The sequence below is a fragment of the Rhinoderma darwinii genome, chromosome 5 (assembly GCF_050947455.1).
Source record: "Rhinoderma darwinii isolate aRhiDar2 chromosome 5, aRhiDar2.hap1, whole genome shotgun sequence".
Taxonomy (NCBI): domain Eukaryota; kingdom Metazoa; phylum Chordata; class Amphibia; order Anura; family Rhinodermatidae; genus Rhinoderma; species Rhinoderma darwinii.
In genome coordinates, this window is record NC_134691.1 from 305,385,773 (window position 1) to 305,403,686 (window position 17,914).

The 17,914-nt window shown below is 42.1% G+C and overlaps 1 protein-coding gene across 1 annotated transcript in view; it reads left to right on the forward strand.

Annotated features, from left to right (window-relative positions):
• Positions 1 to 668: 668 nt before the first annotated feature.
• The window catches only part of RNF32 (ring finger protein 32), a 43,677-nt gene continuing 26,431 nt past the window's right edge, over positions 669 to 17,914 (forward strand). The window contains exons 1-3 of the mRNA XM_075828701.1: positions 669 to 767; positions 13,258 to 13,353; positions 15,002 to 15,275. Coding sequence (XP_075684816.1) covers positions 13,282 to 13,353; positions 15,002 to 15,275 — 346 coding nt within the window. The 5' untranslated portion in view covers positions 669 to 767; positions 13,258 to 13,281. The remainder of the gene's footprint in view (positions 768 to 13,257; positions 13,354 to 15,001; positions 15,276 to 17,914) is intronic.

The window sequence follows — 17,914 nt, forward strand, 5'->3', positions numbered from 1 at the left end:
GTGCGAGGCTTGCATTGCTGTAAATGCACCATTCTGTACAGTTATGTCAGTGATCACGCGGGCACGACTCCTGACCTACCTCAGCTTTAGCGGGCCAATGTATTTGCACCACTTTTAGGGCGTAAATACATTTAAAAAAAAAAAAAAAGAAGCAAAGCGTTTGTGACATCTTTATGAAGCGCCTGCGACACTTTTTCAAGACTTTGCTATTTTTGTTAATAAAAGTGGGCGGTCCTGCAGACAGGGCCTTATTTCAAAACTGTATAAAACGTAAAACTGCCTTGTTGCCCATAGCAACCGATCACAGCTCGGCTTTCATTTCTTAAACTGCTCTAGAAAGATGAGAGCTGATCTCTGATTGGTTTTTATTGGAAACAAAGACAGTTTTACTTTTAGGCAGTTTTAATAAATGATTGCGCCTTGAACACTACCGCTACACACGCGCTCCAACAGTGTAGACATGACTACCCAGAATGCTTCAGTCTTGTCCACTCATGCAGCAATAACATGCATTTTACTCATATTATCACAGCAGCAGGAAATAACCTAAAGTAACGTCCATATTTTCCAGCAGCACAGGAAGACACCACTACATGCTGTGGATGTAACACACAGGCGGGCACAGCGCAGTGAAGCGAGGAAAAGCCGGCGTAACACAAAGGGGGCGGGGCTGCCGGGATCTAGCCGTGGTCAGCGTTTGGAGGCCGCCTCTTCCTGCTGGGCTTCGGTTGCCAGGCAACCTAAACGCGCAGCTGCCTGGAGAAAAGGTGGGTTTTGGGAATACTCCTCATGTCCCCTGCTCGGTTCTGTATCGGCTCTTGTAGTGATTTCATTGAGGCGTGTAATGTGTCCGTATAGTATCGCCAGGCAGAGACATGCATCTCTGCACATTTTCCTACCTGTCACAGGGGCAGAAAATGGCATCAGTGGGGACAGGGTGGGTCAGCGCTGACATGAATTGAATAGAGAACCTGACATATACTGCTCCCAGATCTTCAGCACTGACCTCTATGAGGTATGCCCGGCTCCCATCTCATCCACCGAAGAAACAAGGGGCAGAAAACACCGGACACCCAAATGCCACATCCTGCAGCTTGAATGGCACAGAAGTAATTATGTAGCCATAGCCTTAAGGGTATGTTCACACGCAGTGTTTTCAGGCGTTTTCAGGGCAAAAATGCCTGAAAAAACAGAAGCTGATCGCCTACAAACATCTTCCCATTGAAATAAAAAAACGGCGTTTCATTCAGACGGGGCGTTTTTTTTACGTGGCCGTTTGAATAAACAGCACGTAACAAAATGGCGCGTAAAAAGAAGTAGCAGACTTTTTGGAGCTGTTTTTCATTGTGCCAATAGAAAAACGTCTCAAAACAAAAGAATAAAAAAAAGTTTGATGCTTTAAAAACGACTGAAAATAAGAGTGTTTTCTCTTAAAAAAAGCACCGTATTTTACAGCCATTTTTCCCCTCAGGGTATGTGCACACGAGAACTTGGTTTTACGCGGTTTTATGCGAGGCGTCATTGACGGACGTAATTTAGAGCTGTTCTTCATTGACTTCAATGAAGAACGGCTCAAATTACGTAGCAAAGAAGTGTCCTGCACTTTTTTGAGGCAGTCATTTTACGCGTCGTCGTTTGACAGCTGTCAAACGACGCGTAAATGACAGGTCGTCTGCACAGTACGTCGACAAACCCATTCAAATGAATGGGCAGATGTTTGCCGACGTATTGGAGCCGTATTTTCAGACGTAAAACGAGGCATAATACGCCTCGTTTATATCTGAAAATAGGTCGTGTGAACCCAGCCTCACGGTAGTGCTCACGTTTTTTTCCACGAATCTCTACAAAGCACAATAATATTAACCCGTTACTGACTGCCAATACGCCTTGCCATGGCGGCCACTAAAGGGCTTTATTCCGATTCATACGTCTTTTCACTACGCTGCATCAGACTAAAGCATTGCCGCCGGGAGCAATTGCCGGGGGCAATGAATGACTTATAGGAAAACAAAAACTTTTATTTTAACACTTTTATAAATCATTTTTATTAACTTTTTTTTACTTTTTACACTTTCTTTTTTTGACCTGCAGCTCTGATCGCTGCTAGAGTACATTACTCTACCTAGGTAGTGTAACGTATTCCAACTGTCAGTGTGACGCCACAGTCCCTCTGACAGTAAGGGCAGATTCAGACGAACGTTGCGTTTTTGCGCGCGCAAACACCATTTGACAGCTGCGTGTGTCATCCGTGTATGATGCGCGGCTGCGTGATTTTCGCGCAGCCGCCATCATAGAGATGAGGCTAGTCGACGCCCGTCACTGTCCAAGGTGCTGAAAGAGCTAACTGATCGGCAGTAACTCTTTCAGCACCCTCGACAGTGAATTCCGAACACAATATACAGCAACCTGTTAAAAAAAAAAGAAAAAGTTCGTACTTACCGAGAACTTCCCGGCCGTTGCCTTGATGACGCGTCATTGGTGACGCGTCCTTGGTGACGCGCCTCTCTTGACATCGGGCCCCACCTCCCTGGATGACGCGGCAGTCCATGTGACCGCTGCAGCCTGTGCTTGGCCTGTGATTGGCTGGAGCTGTCACTTGGACTGAATTGTCATCCCGGGAGGTCAGACTGGAGGAAGAACCGGGAGTTATCGGTAAGTCAGAACTTCGTTTTTTTTTACAGGTTCATGTTTATTGGGATCGATAGTCACTGTCCATGGTGCTGAAACAGTTTAACTCTTTCAGCACCCTAGACAGTGACTATCTCCTGACGTCGCGTACCGGAAAAGTTTTTTGCCGAGTTCGGCCAAAACGAGTTCGGCCGAACCCGGTGAAGTTCGGTTCGATTGTCCGGGTTCGCTCATCTCAAAGACACTCCATTTGGATGTTTGGAAACAGAAAAGCACGTGGTGCTTTTCTGGTTACATTCATCCTTTTGACAGCTGGTGCGCTGTTTCAGTCGGTTCGCACGGGAGTGCTTCCGTGCGACCTGCGTGGTTTTCACGCACCCATTGACTTCAATGGGTGCGTGATGCGCGAAATACGCGAAGATATTGAACCTGTCGTGTTTTGTACGCAGCGAACAAACGCTGACACTCCATTCTTGCCCCTCTGCTCTTAGTGACGGCTCTAGCAGTCTCCTGATTGGACGGCTCGTTACTCAGAGCAGAGAGTGGCACTTGTGACCACAGCGGCAGGGGCATTAAACGTTGATTCCTTGGTCATGCAACCTGCATGACTGACACAACAGGTGTCGTTACATTGCCTTCCCCCTCCTCCTTATAGCGCAGTTAGCCATGTTGAGGGCTCAAAACTGCTGACTGATTCTCTTTAACCTCTTCCCGCCGCAGCCATTTTTCGGATTTTCACTTTCGTTCTTTCCTTCCCACCAACTATAAAAGCGTAACTTTTTTTATTTTTCCACCAATATTGCTGTATGAGGGCTTGTTGTTTTGCGGGACGATTTGTAGATTTTCAAGGTACCATTTATTGTACCACATAATTTAGAAGGAAACTGGGGAAAAATTATTTGTGGGTTGGAATAGAAAATAAACAGAAATTCCTCTCAATCTTTTGGGGGGGTTTAGTTTTTACGGCGTTCACCGTGCAGTAAAAATGGCATGTTAACTTTATTCTGCGGGTCAATAACATGACGGCAATATTAACCCCTTCCCGACATCCGCCGTATATATACGGCGCTGTCGGGAGGTGCTTCCCGCAAAGCGCCGTATATGTACGGCGCAGTGATGGTGCGGGCTCAGAAGCAGAGCCGGCACCATCACTGCGGGGTGACAGCTGTATTATACAGCTGGCACCCTCCTGTAACTGCCAGGACCGGAGCTATTCTCCGATCCGGCAGATTAACCCCTCAGATGCTGCGCTCAATAGACCGGCAACCCGACCGGCAACCCAGTGGTGCAATCGCTGGGTTGCTGTGGCAATCGGACGCCAGAAAATGGCGTCCGAGTCTGCCTTGTACGGGAGCCGATGAGGACCCGCCTGCGGCGTGTCCTCATAGGCTTGCTGTCAGTGAATAACTGACAGCGCTAATACACTGCACTACGTATGTAGTGCAGTGTATTAGAGTAGCGATCGGGGCATCAGGCCCTCATGTCCCCTAGTGGGACAAGTCAGAAAAGTTAAAAAAAGATAATAAAAATGTGGTAAAACAATAAAAACACACACATTTCAAATAAAAATAAAGCTAAACTGACTTTTTTCCCATAGTAAGTCTTTTATTATGGGAAAAAACGTAAAAATAAAAAAAACTATACATAATTGGTATCGCCGCGTCCGTAACGACCCAAACTACAAAACTATTATGTAATTTATCCCGCACGGTGAACGCGGTAAAAAAAAAACATGAAAAACAGCGCCAGAATCTTTGTTTTTAGGTCACATCTCCTTCCAAAAAATGCTATAAAAAGTGATCAAAAAGTCACATTTACTCCAAAATAGTACTAATAAAGACGACAATCCGTCCCGCAAAAAATAATCCCTGACACAGTTTCGTGCACGCAAAAATAAAAAAGTTATGGGTCTTAGAATATGGCGACACAGAAAACAAATGATTTTATAAAAAAAGTGATTTTATTGTGCAAAAGCCGCAATACATTAAAAAAACTATATAAATTTGGTATCGCCGTAATCATATCGACCCGCAGAAAAAAGCTAACGTAATTTAGGGCACACTGTGGATGCCGATAAAAAACCCAATAAAAAACTATTCCAGAATTGCTTGTTTTTGGTCATTTCCTTTACCAAAAAATGAAATAAAAAGTGATCAAAAAGTCGTATGTGTTCTAAAATGGTACCAATAAAATCTACAGCCCGTCTCGCAAAAAACAAGCCCACACACCGCTCAATCAACTGAAAAACAAAAAAGTTACGGCACTAGTAATGCGGTGATGAAAAAACATCTCAATGCGCAGGCCGGAGGGGAACATTCCTTCAGTTTCAGGGCCCTAGTATTTAGGAACTAGGAAAGGGAATGGACACAGCACATCCGCTGGAAGCGAGGGCGCCCGTATTATACCAGCGCAAAACTTTCCCAGCAATATTTCCCAAACTACGAAGGAGAAAAAGTCCCCAAAAGGTGCAGAGCGTTACAAAAGGGGGATAAGAAAGAAAACTGTTTATCAGTGTGACACCGGCCTGTGCATAACGGATCGCTTCACAGCGTAACACACTTCTATGGATAATTGTATTATTTACCCCATTATTATACCCTCTTATTATGCCCTGATGTACCCCGCACAGATTACATATACCCCTGATGTACTCCGCACAGATTACATATACCCCTGATGTTCTCCGCACAGATTACATATACACTGATGTACTCCGCACAGATTACATATACCCTGATGTACTCCGCACAGATTACATATACCCTGATGTACTCCGCACAGATTACATATACCCCTGATATACTCCGCACAGATTACATATAGCCTGATGTACTCCGCACAGATTACATATGCCACCACATTATAAACGGAAATACCAGCAAAACCCCAAACAGAACTATTACCAAGCAAAATCCATGCTCAAAATGGCGGTCTTTCCCTTCTTAGCCGTACAGTGTGCCCAAACAGCAATTTATGGCCACAAGTAAGGCATTACCATACCCGGGAGAACCCGCTTAACAATTTATGGGGTAAGTTTCTCTAGGGGCATAATATCTTGTGCGGTGAATGGGCAGATCAGTGGAGAAATTGCAATTTTCACTTTGCACAATCCACTGCTTATTCATTTCTGAAAAACACCTGTGGAGTCTAAATTCTCACTACACCCCTTGATAAATGCCTTTAGGGGTGTAGTTTCTAAAACGGGGTCACTTTTGTTTGGTACATCAGGGGTTTTGCAAATGCAACATGGCGTTCGCAAACCATTCCAGCAAAATCTACGCTCCAAAAGATAAATACCGCTCCTTTTCTTCTGAATGCTCCCATATATGTAAACAGCTGATTATAACCACATATGGGATGTTACCGTACTCGGGAGAAATTACTTTACAAATGTTGGGGTGCTTTTTCTTCTCTATTCCTTGTAAAAATGAAAAATGTGTATCTAAAACTACATCTTGTTGGGAAAAAAAATTATTTTTCATTTTCATGGCTTAATTCTAATTAATTCAGCAAAAAACCTTTGGGATCAAAATTTTCACTATACCCCTAGATGATTCCTTAGGGGGTGCAGTTTCCCAAATGGAGTCACTTTTGGGGTGTTTCCACTTTACTAGTACTACAGGGGCTCAGCAAATGTGACATGGCGGCCAGAAACCATTCCAAAATCCAAATGGTGCTAGTTCCATTCTGAGCCCTACCGTGTGTCCAAACAGATGTTTGTGACCACATGTGGGGTATTGTTTTACTCGGGAGAAGTTGCTTTACAAATGTTATGGTGCTTTTTCTCCTTCAGTCCTTGTGGAAATGAAAAGAAAATACCTATACCTACATTTTCTTTGAAAAAATTTAGATTTTCATTTTTACGGCCTGCTTACAATAAGTTCTGTAAAACACCTGTGGGGTCAAACTGCTCACTATACCCCTAGATAATTTCCTCAAGGGGTATAGTTTCCAAAATGGGGTCACTTGTTGGGGGTTTCCACTGTTTTGTCACCTCAGGGGCTTTGCAAATGTGACATGGCCTCCACAAACCATTCCTTCTAAATTTGAGCTCCAAGAGCCAAATGGCACTCTTTCCATTCTAATCCCTGCCGTGTGTCCAAACAACAGTTTATTACCACATGTGGGGTATTGTTTTACTCAGGAGAAATTGCTCTACAAATGTTGTGGTGCTTTTTCTACTTTAGTTCTTTTGGAAATGAAAAAAAATTAGCTAAACCTACATTTTATTTGAAAAAAATGTAGATTTTCATTTTCATGGCCTAGTTCCAAAAATGTTTGCAAAAAAACTGGCCGGTCAAAATGCTTGCTACACCCCTAGATAAATTCCTCGAGGGGTGTAGTTTCCCAAATGGGGTCACTTTTGGGGGGTTTCCACTGTTTTAGTTCCACTAGACCTGTTCAAAGCTGACATTGTGCCTAAAATATATTCTAATAAAAAGGAGGCCCAAAATCCACCAGGTGCTCCTTTGCTTCTGAGGCCGGTGCTTCAGTCCAGTAGCGCACTACAGCCACATGTGGGATATTTCCTAAAACTGCAGAACCTGGGCAATAAATATTGAGTTGCATTTCTTGGGTAAAACATTCTGTGGTACAAAAAAAATTGATTCAAAATGAATTTCTGGAAAAAAATAATGAACTTTGTAAATTTCACCTCTACTTTGCCTTAATTCCTGCGCAATGTCTAAAGGGTTAAGAAACATTCTAAATGCTGTCTTGAATACTTTGAGGGGTGCAATTTTTAAAATGGGGTGACTTATTGGGGGTTTCTAATATCTAAGGCCCTCAAAGCCACTTCACAACTGAACTGGCCCCTGTAAAAATAGCATTTTGACATTTTCTTGAAAATGTGAGAAATTGCTGCTAAAGTTCTAAGCCTTGTAACGCCCTAGAAAAATAAAATGATGTTCAAAAAACGATGCCAATCTAAAGTAGACATATGGGGGATGTTAGTTAGCAACATTTTTGTGTGGTATAACTGCCTGTCTTACAAGCAGATACATTTAAATTGAGAAAAATGCAAATTTTTGCAATTTTTCGCTAAATGTTGGTGTTTTTCACAATTAAATACTGAATGTATCGGCCAAATTTTGCCAGTAACATAAAGTCCAATGTGTCACGAGAAAACAATCCCAGAATCGCTTGGATAGGTAAAAGCATTCCGGAGTTATTACCACATAAAGTGAAACATGTCAGATTTGAAAAATGAAGCTCTGTCAGGAAGGTCAAAAGTGGCCAAAGAGGGAAGGGGTTACATTTATATCGTTTTTTTTCTATGTTTTATTACTTTGACAAGTAAAAAACTGATTGTTAAAAATAAAATTTTAGTTTTGTCGCCACATTCTGAGAGCCATAACTTTTCTCTAACTTATTTTTTGCGGGGCGAGCTGTAGTTTAGTATCTACATGAGACTTTTTGTTCTCTTTGTATTACATATTTTGTACCTAAAAAAACTGCAATTCTGGAATTTTAATTTTTTTATTTTTTACGGCGTTCACCTGTGCGGGCTAAATAATGGTCATCCGTTGTAGGTACAGGCCTCTACCTTGCTATGTCCCACAGAGTGAAATGGATGCCATCTAGGAGTCGGCGTAGATTTCCGCTATAATTTACACCAGGTTTTTTTGTAACGTAAAATTATAATAAATTTGTCGGGCTGCCGTGGCCACATTTACATTTATTGAGCCTCTTTTACAAAAATGCAGAGGGAGGCGTAAATTGGCAAAAAGTCGCAATTTTTAACGCGAAGAATGGGCATGATGTGTATTTCAAAATCTGCACCATGCTCTGAATTCGATGATTTGCTTGGATGTGGTTTTGAAAGCCCCATCAACATGTATTGTACAGTTATAAACCTAAAGGACGGAGTCTGACACACCGAAGGTTGATAAAGAGTTGAAAGTTTTTATTGAGACAAATAACAAAAAACACATTAAAAGTTAAAGATGATAACCACAGTATGAGAAGGATGCCAGACAATGATACATGCAATATTGGATCATAAAATAGAAAAATGAAAACCTGAATGACACTGTATAAATAAATATTTAAATATTATGAATAGTGTAAGATGGAGCTGTGATGCATAATGTCCTGGATACAGATTAATAGGTAAAGACCACAAGTAAGTGGCACATTTTAGTCACGACTAGATGCAGGAGTCCAATTTACACCAATTACACCCAAATGAATATACACCAATGAGTGTGTATACAGAAATGACAGCAAAGGAGGCAAGATAAAGCCTACATGTGAATAGCTCTAAAATAGAGCACCTTACCCATGTCAAAGTCAGCACTGTCTGGCATCAACCCCGACGCGCGTTTCAGCCCTGGAGCCTTCGTCTGGGGTTTACTGTATTGTACAGTAAATTAATGTGGATTTTCGTTGCATATTCAGCAATTCTACGTCTAAATGTGGCTTTATAGCCCAGAGCTGCATTAATAATCTGGTTAGCTTCAGAGTTGAAATCTCCCAGCATTCCTTGCTAGCTCAATTTCTGTACAGAGTGTGTATTCTGAGCAGTATAATCTTTACACTGATGTAAGGGAACACGTAAGGCTGGACATACACATAAAATAGCTTTAATCCCCGATGCCGTTGGGAAATGCTGCATGGTATGCAATTTTTCACAATGCGAGTCAAAGGATAATACACTTCTCAACATTGAAATTACAACACCACGAAGGGCAAGCCGTAAGGTTATGCAAATCGAGGAAGTAGCAGGTGTCGCTGAGATCTGCAAATGATGACATTTTCGAGCACCGAGCTCCAATCTGTGGCATGTGGGAGGAACAAAAAAGCCAGATTGAAAGCAAAGTTTTTTAGCCACATCAAAAATCGGATCAAGTGGTGTGGGATGATGGTGTGATGCCTCCTGTTCGTCGACGAGAGACCTTGGTTTATCACTCCGGCAGATCGCTACGGGCCTAGACCAAGATGTCAGTACTGTTCAACATTGTGTGTCCCGGAGGTTGGGAGAAAAACAACAAATGGGAATGACAGCAAGAGGTGCACGGAGACCAACCTCTGCAGGGATGGATCGCCTTTTTGGAAGAATGACTAGTAGTGATCCATTCTGTACTGCACGTGAAATTGGACGTCCCATCCCAAGCCTAGGGCGGCAACCAGTGTTGACACAAACCATCAGAAGGCGTTTGCACAACATTGGGCTACAAGCCATATGTCCAGCTACAGGTGTTCCATTGACCACATGCCACCGCTCTCAAAAACTATCATGGTGCACAGCCAGATGGCAATGGACGCTGGAATGGAGGTCTATCCATTCCACCGATGACTCCCGCTTTTGTCTCCCATGCAATGACAGCCGGAGATCTCTCTGGAGACCATCGGGCAACGCCATGAAGAGACAATCGCAAGGGAACGTCACACCGGTCCTATTCCCAGGATTATGGTGTGTGGTAGCGTAATGTATAGTAGCCGGCCCCCTTTAGTCTTCATTTCAGGTACACTAACAGCATGGCGTTAATTTGGTTGTGGAACCAGTGGTACGGCCATTCCTCCAAAGTGTCCCAGAAGCCGTTCTTCAACAGGGAAACGCCAGGCCGCATGTTGCTCGTGTTACTGTGAGCAGCCTGCATGACTTAAACCTGCTACCATGGCCTGCAGCGTCCCTGGACTTGTCTCGCATCGAGCACATCTGGGACGTCATTGGTCGGCAATTACAAAGGGAGCTGCCAGCAGCCAATCTTGATGATTTGCATACCCAAGTGCATTCAGTGTGGCATAACATTCCTCAGACAACCATTAATAACCTCATTGACATCTTGCCAAGGCATGTAAGTGCGTGTATTTCTGCGCGTGGCGCTCATACTCGATACTGAATAAATCAAGATGTTTGGAATATTTGGTCTTCCATTTTTTTATCATTTGCATATCATTAACATGTCTATCGACCCTGTGATCTCCACAATTCCAAAACTTTTCCTTCTTGGTGTTGCAATTTCAATGTTGAGGAGTGTATATGCCACTATATGGCATACAGTTGCATAAGTTAATAATTTATATTCTGCGTTTATTTTATTATGTATACATTAAAGATAGGAGAAAAAACTAACTGTAAACAGTCTTAAGCTGGCTAAAGACTTTAGATGAATATCGGCTCACCCTGCTGATTTCGGCAGGACCAGCCGACCATTTAATGTGCATGGCGGTGTCCCGACTCTTCCTCGATGTCGGTGGAGGGAAGGGTTGGGCATGTTGAATTTCAACATGCCCGATACTTTTGTTGGTTATTAGATAAGCCGCTGCCAGAGGAGTCTGGCAGTGGGTTTCTTCCAGAGAAAACATTCACGCTTGGCTAGGGAAGTCTGGTAAAATAGCTGTTGTGTATGGACAGCTTTACTGCTTAGTTAAAGAGGTCAGCTCCCCTGACATGTCGATTTTAGAAAATACTTGTATTTCTCTTGAAATAACAACTCTGAAAGATCTTTTCTTTAGACCCTGCATTGTGGTGTTCCTCTGTCAATAAGGTATGTCCCTACACAGTCTGACACAGTTAGGGTACGGTCCCACGCAGCAGTGTCCAAACCATTGGCCACAGCAAGTGAGCCGGTTTTGTCCATATGCGGATGCCACTACGTAGAATCACACCCTTAAAGGGAATGGCAACACCCAGTTGTCAGCTGTTTGACCACAAGCTTATGGTCAGTTTCCATTGAATTTCAGCAGACTGTATCCAGGCTGTAACTTAAAATTAGTAAAAAGTCAGTAAAGCAATGTATTAACACAACGGTTTATGCAGATAATTACAAATAAATTGTAGAAGGACGTTTAACGATGAACATGCCTTTAATTGTATCTCTTTACCCCGGGGAGAACGAAAACCTGACATAACATGGTTTTCATGTGTTGAACTGGTAGAACTATAATAATACATATGTTTATCATCAGAGCGGATGGAAAGCGGATGGACCCAAGCTGACGTCACATCTACAGCTAGTGAGATAAATGAGGGTACAGTAAGGGGTGACATACTTCAAGAGGGGCCGACGTGAGTTTCTATCCCTGGAGTTGGGGTGGAAAGAACGTCCATAAATAACCTTTACTATTATGCAGCATTTCAACCTTTTCTTTGAGTTATTGCAGGTCATACAGCGTATACTGGTGTGCAAATGTCCCAGATTATTGTCCAGAATGTATAGCCTCTTTAAAGGCTATGGAAACCTTTGATACCTTTTTTTAATGTAATGTACTCTGTTTTTTTATGAAAATTATCACTTTTCTAAAATACTTTTATTAAAAATGTTTTTTTGTTTCTGTTCTGCAGCTTCTATGTATCCACTGTACATAGAAGCTGTAGAATGCCGCTGCCGGCCAAAACTGTCAGTGAGTTGGACTAACGGCTCGGCTGACAGCAGCTCCTGTGTGTCTGAGTATTTGGGTTTAGATGAGGTGTCAGAGGTACACAGGAGGTACACACCTCCTGACGAAGTTTGCGAAACGCGCGTCGAGGTGCTCTGTTTCCAGGTGCTAGATTCATATCACCATTATGTCCTCCACAGGTATGTTGACCTATACATGTTTGTATTAATAGGGACCATGATACTGTGTACCATATAAACGAGCATAACTGATATCCAATCATACTATTTAAACTGACGTGCATGCGGGTCTATTACGAGCATAATGGATATCTAATTATACTATTTAATTGATGCACATGTTGGTATACTATTGCTATCTGTGAATAATTGTTACTAATAACTATGATTAATGACTAAAATGGTGCTGCACCTGGCTGATTTTATTACTTTTTATATGTTTGGAGTATATACTTGTAGGGGGGTTATGTTTGTTTAAATGTGTAATAAATTTAAATAAACTAATCTTTGTGATATCATAGAAGGTACACTGCTCACTGAATTTTTAATAAAAGTATATTAGAAAAGTGCTTGTTATCACAAAATACATACATACCTTACAATGTTATCGAAGGTTTACATCGCTTTAAAATGTTACCTTTTGGTATCAAGAGGACATGTCAGTTGTCAGGAAGACTTGCTTAGTGTAAGTGAAATTTGAATTTGCTAAATTGTTTTATAGTCTGAGATAGGTCGTCAATGCGTGATCGGTTAGGCCAGCAATTGGAGATTGAAAAACTCTTTAATAAGGATATATTGGGGTGCGCGGTGGGAGAGGGGGCCCAGTACTGAGCTGCTTTCCCTGCTGACGCTGTCATAGTGGCTACCTGCAGCTGCCATTAGTGGGAGCTCACTTCATACAAATCAACATAGCCCCCATTGAGTTCTACACTAGCTGTATAAATCCATATGCAGTTAGCTCCCCCTAGTGGTGGTTGTATGTAGTCAGAATTATGTAATTTATAGTCAGGAAAACAGAGCTCCTCTATATGAATGTATCATAAAAGGAACAGGACCTAAAAATTAAATGGTGGACGTTAACTTTGGCAGAACTCTCAGTGGGAACTAAGGCCCATTTTGAATGTTGCTATGTGACCCTATGATTTTTGTGTCATGCCCTGTTGTCTTATATTATATTCATGCGCTATAATTATCTTTCGGGTTTTATTGCATGGGAAACATATTGTTAATCATTGACTGTAGTACAAAGTAAGTTTGCATTGTGTAATGTTTTCTTTTGCTGCAGGTTCTCTCCTCTTTTGGACACGGAATGGCTCATCATTTAAGTTCAAGGCCTAGCAGAGCATCTGTTTCAGTTTCAAATGTAACAAAAGCTTCAAAGGTATATTTCACAATAAAATCACTCCCACACATGTCAATATTCATTTACAATGATGACACTTTGTGGCGCTTTATGTCTGCTATTTTTTACAAGGGTTGAAGAGTTTCTTACTTTTCCCGGCCCCTGTTCATTTAGAGATAATAATCAGTATAATACTATTTGCCTCCATACTCAACTTTATTTGAATAATGTGTCTATAGTCTTTTGGAAAGCTCTACATCTCTGGAGCTCTCAGCTAATAATTTCTTCTACCTTCTACGTGTTCTTTTATGTTAGACATTGTATCAGTTTTTAAAAAGGAATACTACCAGAATTTCATTAATTTTATATCACATTTTTGTCTCGAGTCATCAGAGGTTGAAGATTCTGGGCTCCTATATGAAAGAGCTTCTCTACCTGTATCCCCATGACAACACTTCTTGTTCTTGTCTGTGTTATCATAGGGTGACTGGGCCTTTAAGTGATCAATCAGAATCCAATGGTACATTTTTTTTAAAAAACACTTTGGGGATTTCAAGACCTTCTGGTAGGAAAGCTAGTGTACTGCTTTAGTCTTTCTGATGTAGTTGGGCTTTCATTTAAAGGGGTTCTCTTGAGCTTCTCTACAGGCCCTTTTACACCGGCCGACTCTCGGCCGGTGCAGCGAGCGCCAATCATAGAGATATCGTTGATCGTCGCTCGCTTGTTCCTGTCACACGAAGCTTTGGATGGGGACGAGCGGTCGTTACTCCGATCGCTCGTCCCCATACATTATTATCATGTCGGCAGCGCGTCTCCCTGTTTACACAGGGAGAAGTGCTGCCGACAATGATAATGTTTTACTTTTTTAAAACGATACGACCAGGAGACGATCGAGCGTTTGCTTATTCATCTGCTGATCGCTGCCCTTTTTACACAGGGCAATTATCGGCAACGAGCGTTATATGAACGCTCGTCTGCCCGATAACCATCACGTGTAAAACCCCCTTAAGGGGCAACATGTTATCATGTATTATATATCAATAAGGCTACATGCACTTGACTGTATTTTGCAGCCTGTAAACAATGGATCCGTTGTCCGTTTTTGCGGTTCTGTGCATTTATTCCATATGTCCGCAAACACTGTCTGTACTGCATCCGTATGTCATCCGTATTCACGGATCCGCAAAAAAAATGGAAGGCAGGAAATTATGTCAATAGCTTCTCCAAACTTCTAAAAAGGTCACATGATCCCCATCGCCCTGCAACTCATCCGCAAAACACGGACGACATAAGGACAGCACACAGATGGCATCTGTGGTTTTCATGTCGCCATACATGTAAATGGGCAAGACTGAGCCGCAAACGCGGACAGGGATAGGACCTTCTGAGTTTTGCGGCCACGTCCCCCACACAGATCCATGAAAAACACGGTAGTGTGTATGTGGCCATAGAAATTAATGGGTCAGTGTGCTATCCGTTAAAAAAAGGAGAGTACACTGACGAAAACAACGGTTGTGTGCATAAAGCCTAACATTACAGACACTTTGCCCACAGCAGTGCCCTCGATCAGCTGTCCGGGGGCTCTCAGTTATTTTAGCCAAAGGTATAGAAGAATTATTTTCTTGTTTGTTTGTTTGTTTGTTTTTTGCTAATGTTTATATATCATTTATTTATTTGTGTGTTTTAGAATCAAGAGAGAAGTCGACAGCCAGTAATTCTGACCGCCGTAGCGTTACAGGATCATATTTTACAAAATCTCCAACTTCAGCATCTCTCATTAGCTGACCCTTGTAAAGTAATCAGGAGAGTAAAGAAGTTGGCGTCCCGAACTGTGGACATAAAAATGGTCAAACCTGTTGTTGATACGGGAATTAAGAGGAAACAGAAGGCAGAAAAAGCTGCCATCAATCCTACCGAGGAGGAATATGTTCTTGATCCATTTGGTCCAAAACTAACATTGGGTAAGTCATTATTTGTTAACTTTTCTATATCAGTGTATACTATTTTTCTAGATAGGTCAGAAGTGTGCAACTTTTTCTAGTTTGAGGGCCTCATTGTAAGAATGAACCACTCTCTATCTGAGACATTTATTTATATCAATAATATACGTCTGATAGGTGGGAGTTCACACTGCAGAGAGGAGGATTAGGTGGCCGCGTGTATCTCCCTTGTGGTTCATAGGTATTACAAAAATAGCAGGGCATTTTTCATCTCCCATGAACTACATTGAAGAGATCCGCATGCATGCACCCACCTATCCATCTTGTCTCCCCTTTCTCTAAAGTGCCTAATAAATGGGGGTTTCAGACATGGAACCCCCATCTATTAGACATTGATGACATACCCTGTAGATATGCCATAAATGTCTCAGATGGGAATACTCTTTCAAAGAACCATGCTGTAGTAAAACTGAAGCGCTGAGTGTCTCCCATAATAATGCTACCTACACAGTGCCCTCATACCAGTTCCAGTAACACAGTACCTCTAGAACAGTGCCAGGCCCACAGTTCTCCACATTTAGTGCCAGTCAGACAGAGCCACCATTACTGACAGTCACACACACACTGCACCATAAGTACAAACCTGACCCTGCACTCGCACTGTGTACCGCTCATCTTCTCTCTGATATGGAAGATAGATGTGAGCAGCCACCAGATGGAAAAGTTAACGGAGCTGACATCAAATGCCATCTGCATCAGAAGGATACAGCTGTGTTTTTTTTATAGTTGTGTCTTACTGTACTAGGGGAACTACGGGGATTCCAATACTTGGCCAAAGAATGCCAAGCCCGTTGAAAACAATAGTGATTTTTTTTATTATTTTTTTAATAAAAAACCTCTCAGAGATAGATATGAGATAGATAGATAGATCTTTGATAGATAGATAGATAGATAGATCTTTGTTAGATAGATAGACAGACAGACAATCATTGCTGGGAGATTATATCATGTACATGTGTGATATACTTTCCCTCTTCCTTGTGATCAGCTCATCTATCATTACAATTGACCATTTCTTTTATATTCGTATTATTATTGCTGTTAACACTGGTAAATCCCTCATAGTGAGCAAGAAAAACTTTCCCCTAATAACGTGTTAATGTCACCAAATTACTAAAGAGGTCTGACCAACCTTAACCAACACATTTCACTTGTTTCTCACAGAAATACTTTGTTAGTAAAGTTCCAGTGTTTTACAAATCTTTCCTGTAACTTTCTGAATAATGATGACAACTTAATTACTTTTGACAAAATGACAAAAGAAAATCAAGCATTAAACCTGCGCCTGCCGGGGCAAATGTTTGCAGAAAATGCCAAAAGGTACAGATGTTTTCATCCATTGTAAAATAATAAACTCAGTAGATTTTTGAAGTTAGGAGCATTGTCATTTAAAGGGTCTTGTTATTTTTCTACATACAATTGGAGTAAAGGCTCCTGAAGTCACATAAAGGTCATATATATGGTGTGATAAATACTGCAGAGGAATGGCATGTCATGACTGCTGCCAAGCACTGTTCTCTGTTGTCAGCACAGTGCCAATCCAGTTTTGTCTGACAGTCTGGTTGCTAGAGATACACTACCTTACAAATACAGATATTTTCAATGATGTTGTCAACTCCCATAAACTACAATGGAGAGATCTGCTCGACTGCGCCTGATAAATGAGGGTCTCAGAGATGGAACCCCCACCTATTAGACATTTATGTCAGAACCTGTGAATACACTATACTGCAATTGTCCCAGATGGGAATACTTTTTAAAGACGCACCTTGGGTAAAATTGAGGCACTGTGTTGTTAGGCAACATGTGCTTATCAACCAGTCTTTCTCAGATTACTGAGATCTTTAGTTTAAGGCAGGATTGAATAACTGAAGGCAGCAAGGTAGGGGGCAAGGAAGCTTGGCAGGACCTAAAACACAACATTTTCTTTTCTCATTAGATGCCAAAATTTAACTGTCCAATGTATATGCCTTGATATTAATACTGACACTCTAATCCGCTGACACTCTAAGGCCTCATGCACACTTCCATCATCATTTTCACGGCCGTTTTTCACGGATCCGTGTGTCCGTGATTGGATCAGTGTGGTTCCCGTGTGTACTCCGTGTACATTTCCGTTTTTCTCTTGGCATGGTACTCACTGTCCAGCGGTAGTCACTGTCCAGGGTGCTGAAAGAGTTAAGTGCTGGATAGAGAGAAGGGGCTGCACTGATCGGCAGTAACTCTTTCAGCACCCTGGACAGTGACTACCGCTGGACAGTGGGTACCATGCGCGGCGCTCAGAATATTGATATAAGTTTCCTTCAAAAACCTTCAAAAAATAAGTTCATACTTACCCAGAACTCCCTGATTCTTCCTCAAGTCCGGCCTCCTGGGATGACGTTTCATCCCATGTGACTGCTGCAGCCAATCACAGGCTGCAGCGGTCAGATGGACAGCCGCGTCATCCAGGGTGGTCGGACTGGATGTCAAAAGAGGGACGCGTCACCAAGACAACGGCGGGGTATGTATAAACGGCTTTTTCTTTCTATTGCTGCGGATGCTCTGCCCGAAAGGGCTGCCCCCTCTCTGTTGAGGTCTATGGAAGTTCTTGTATGGCT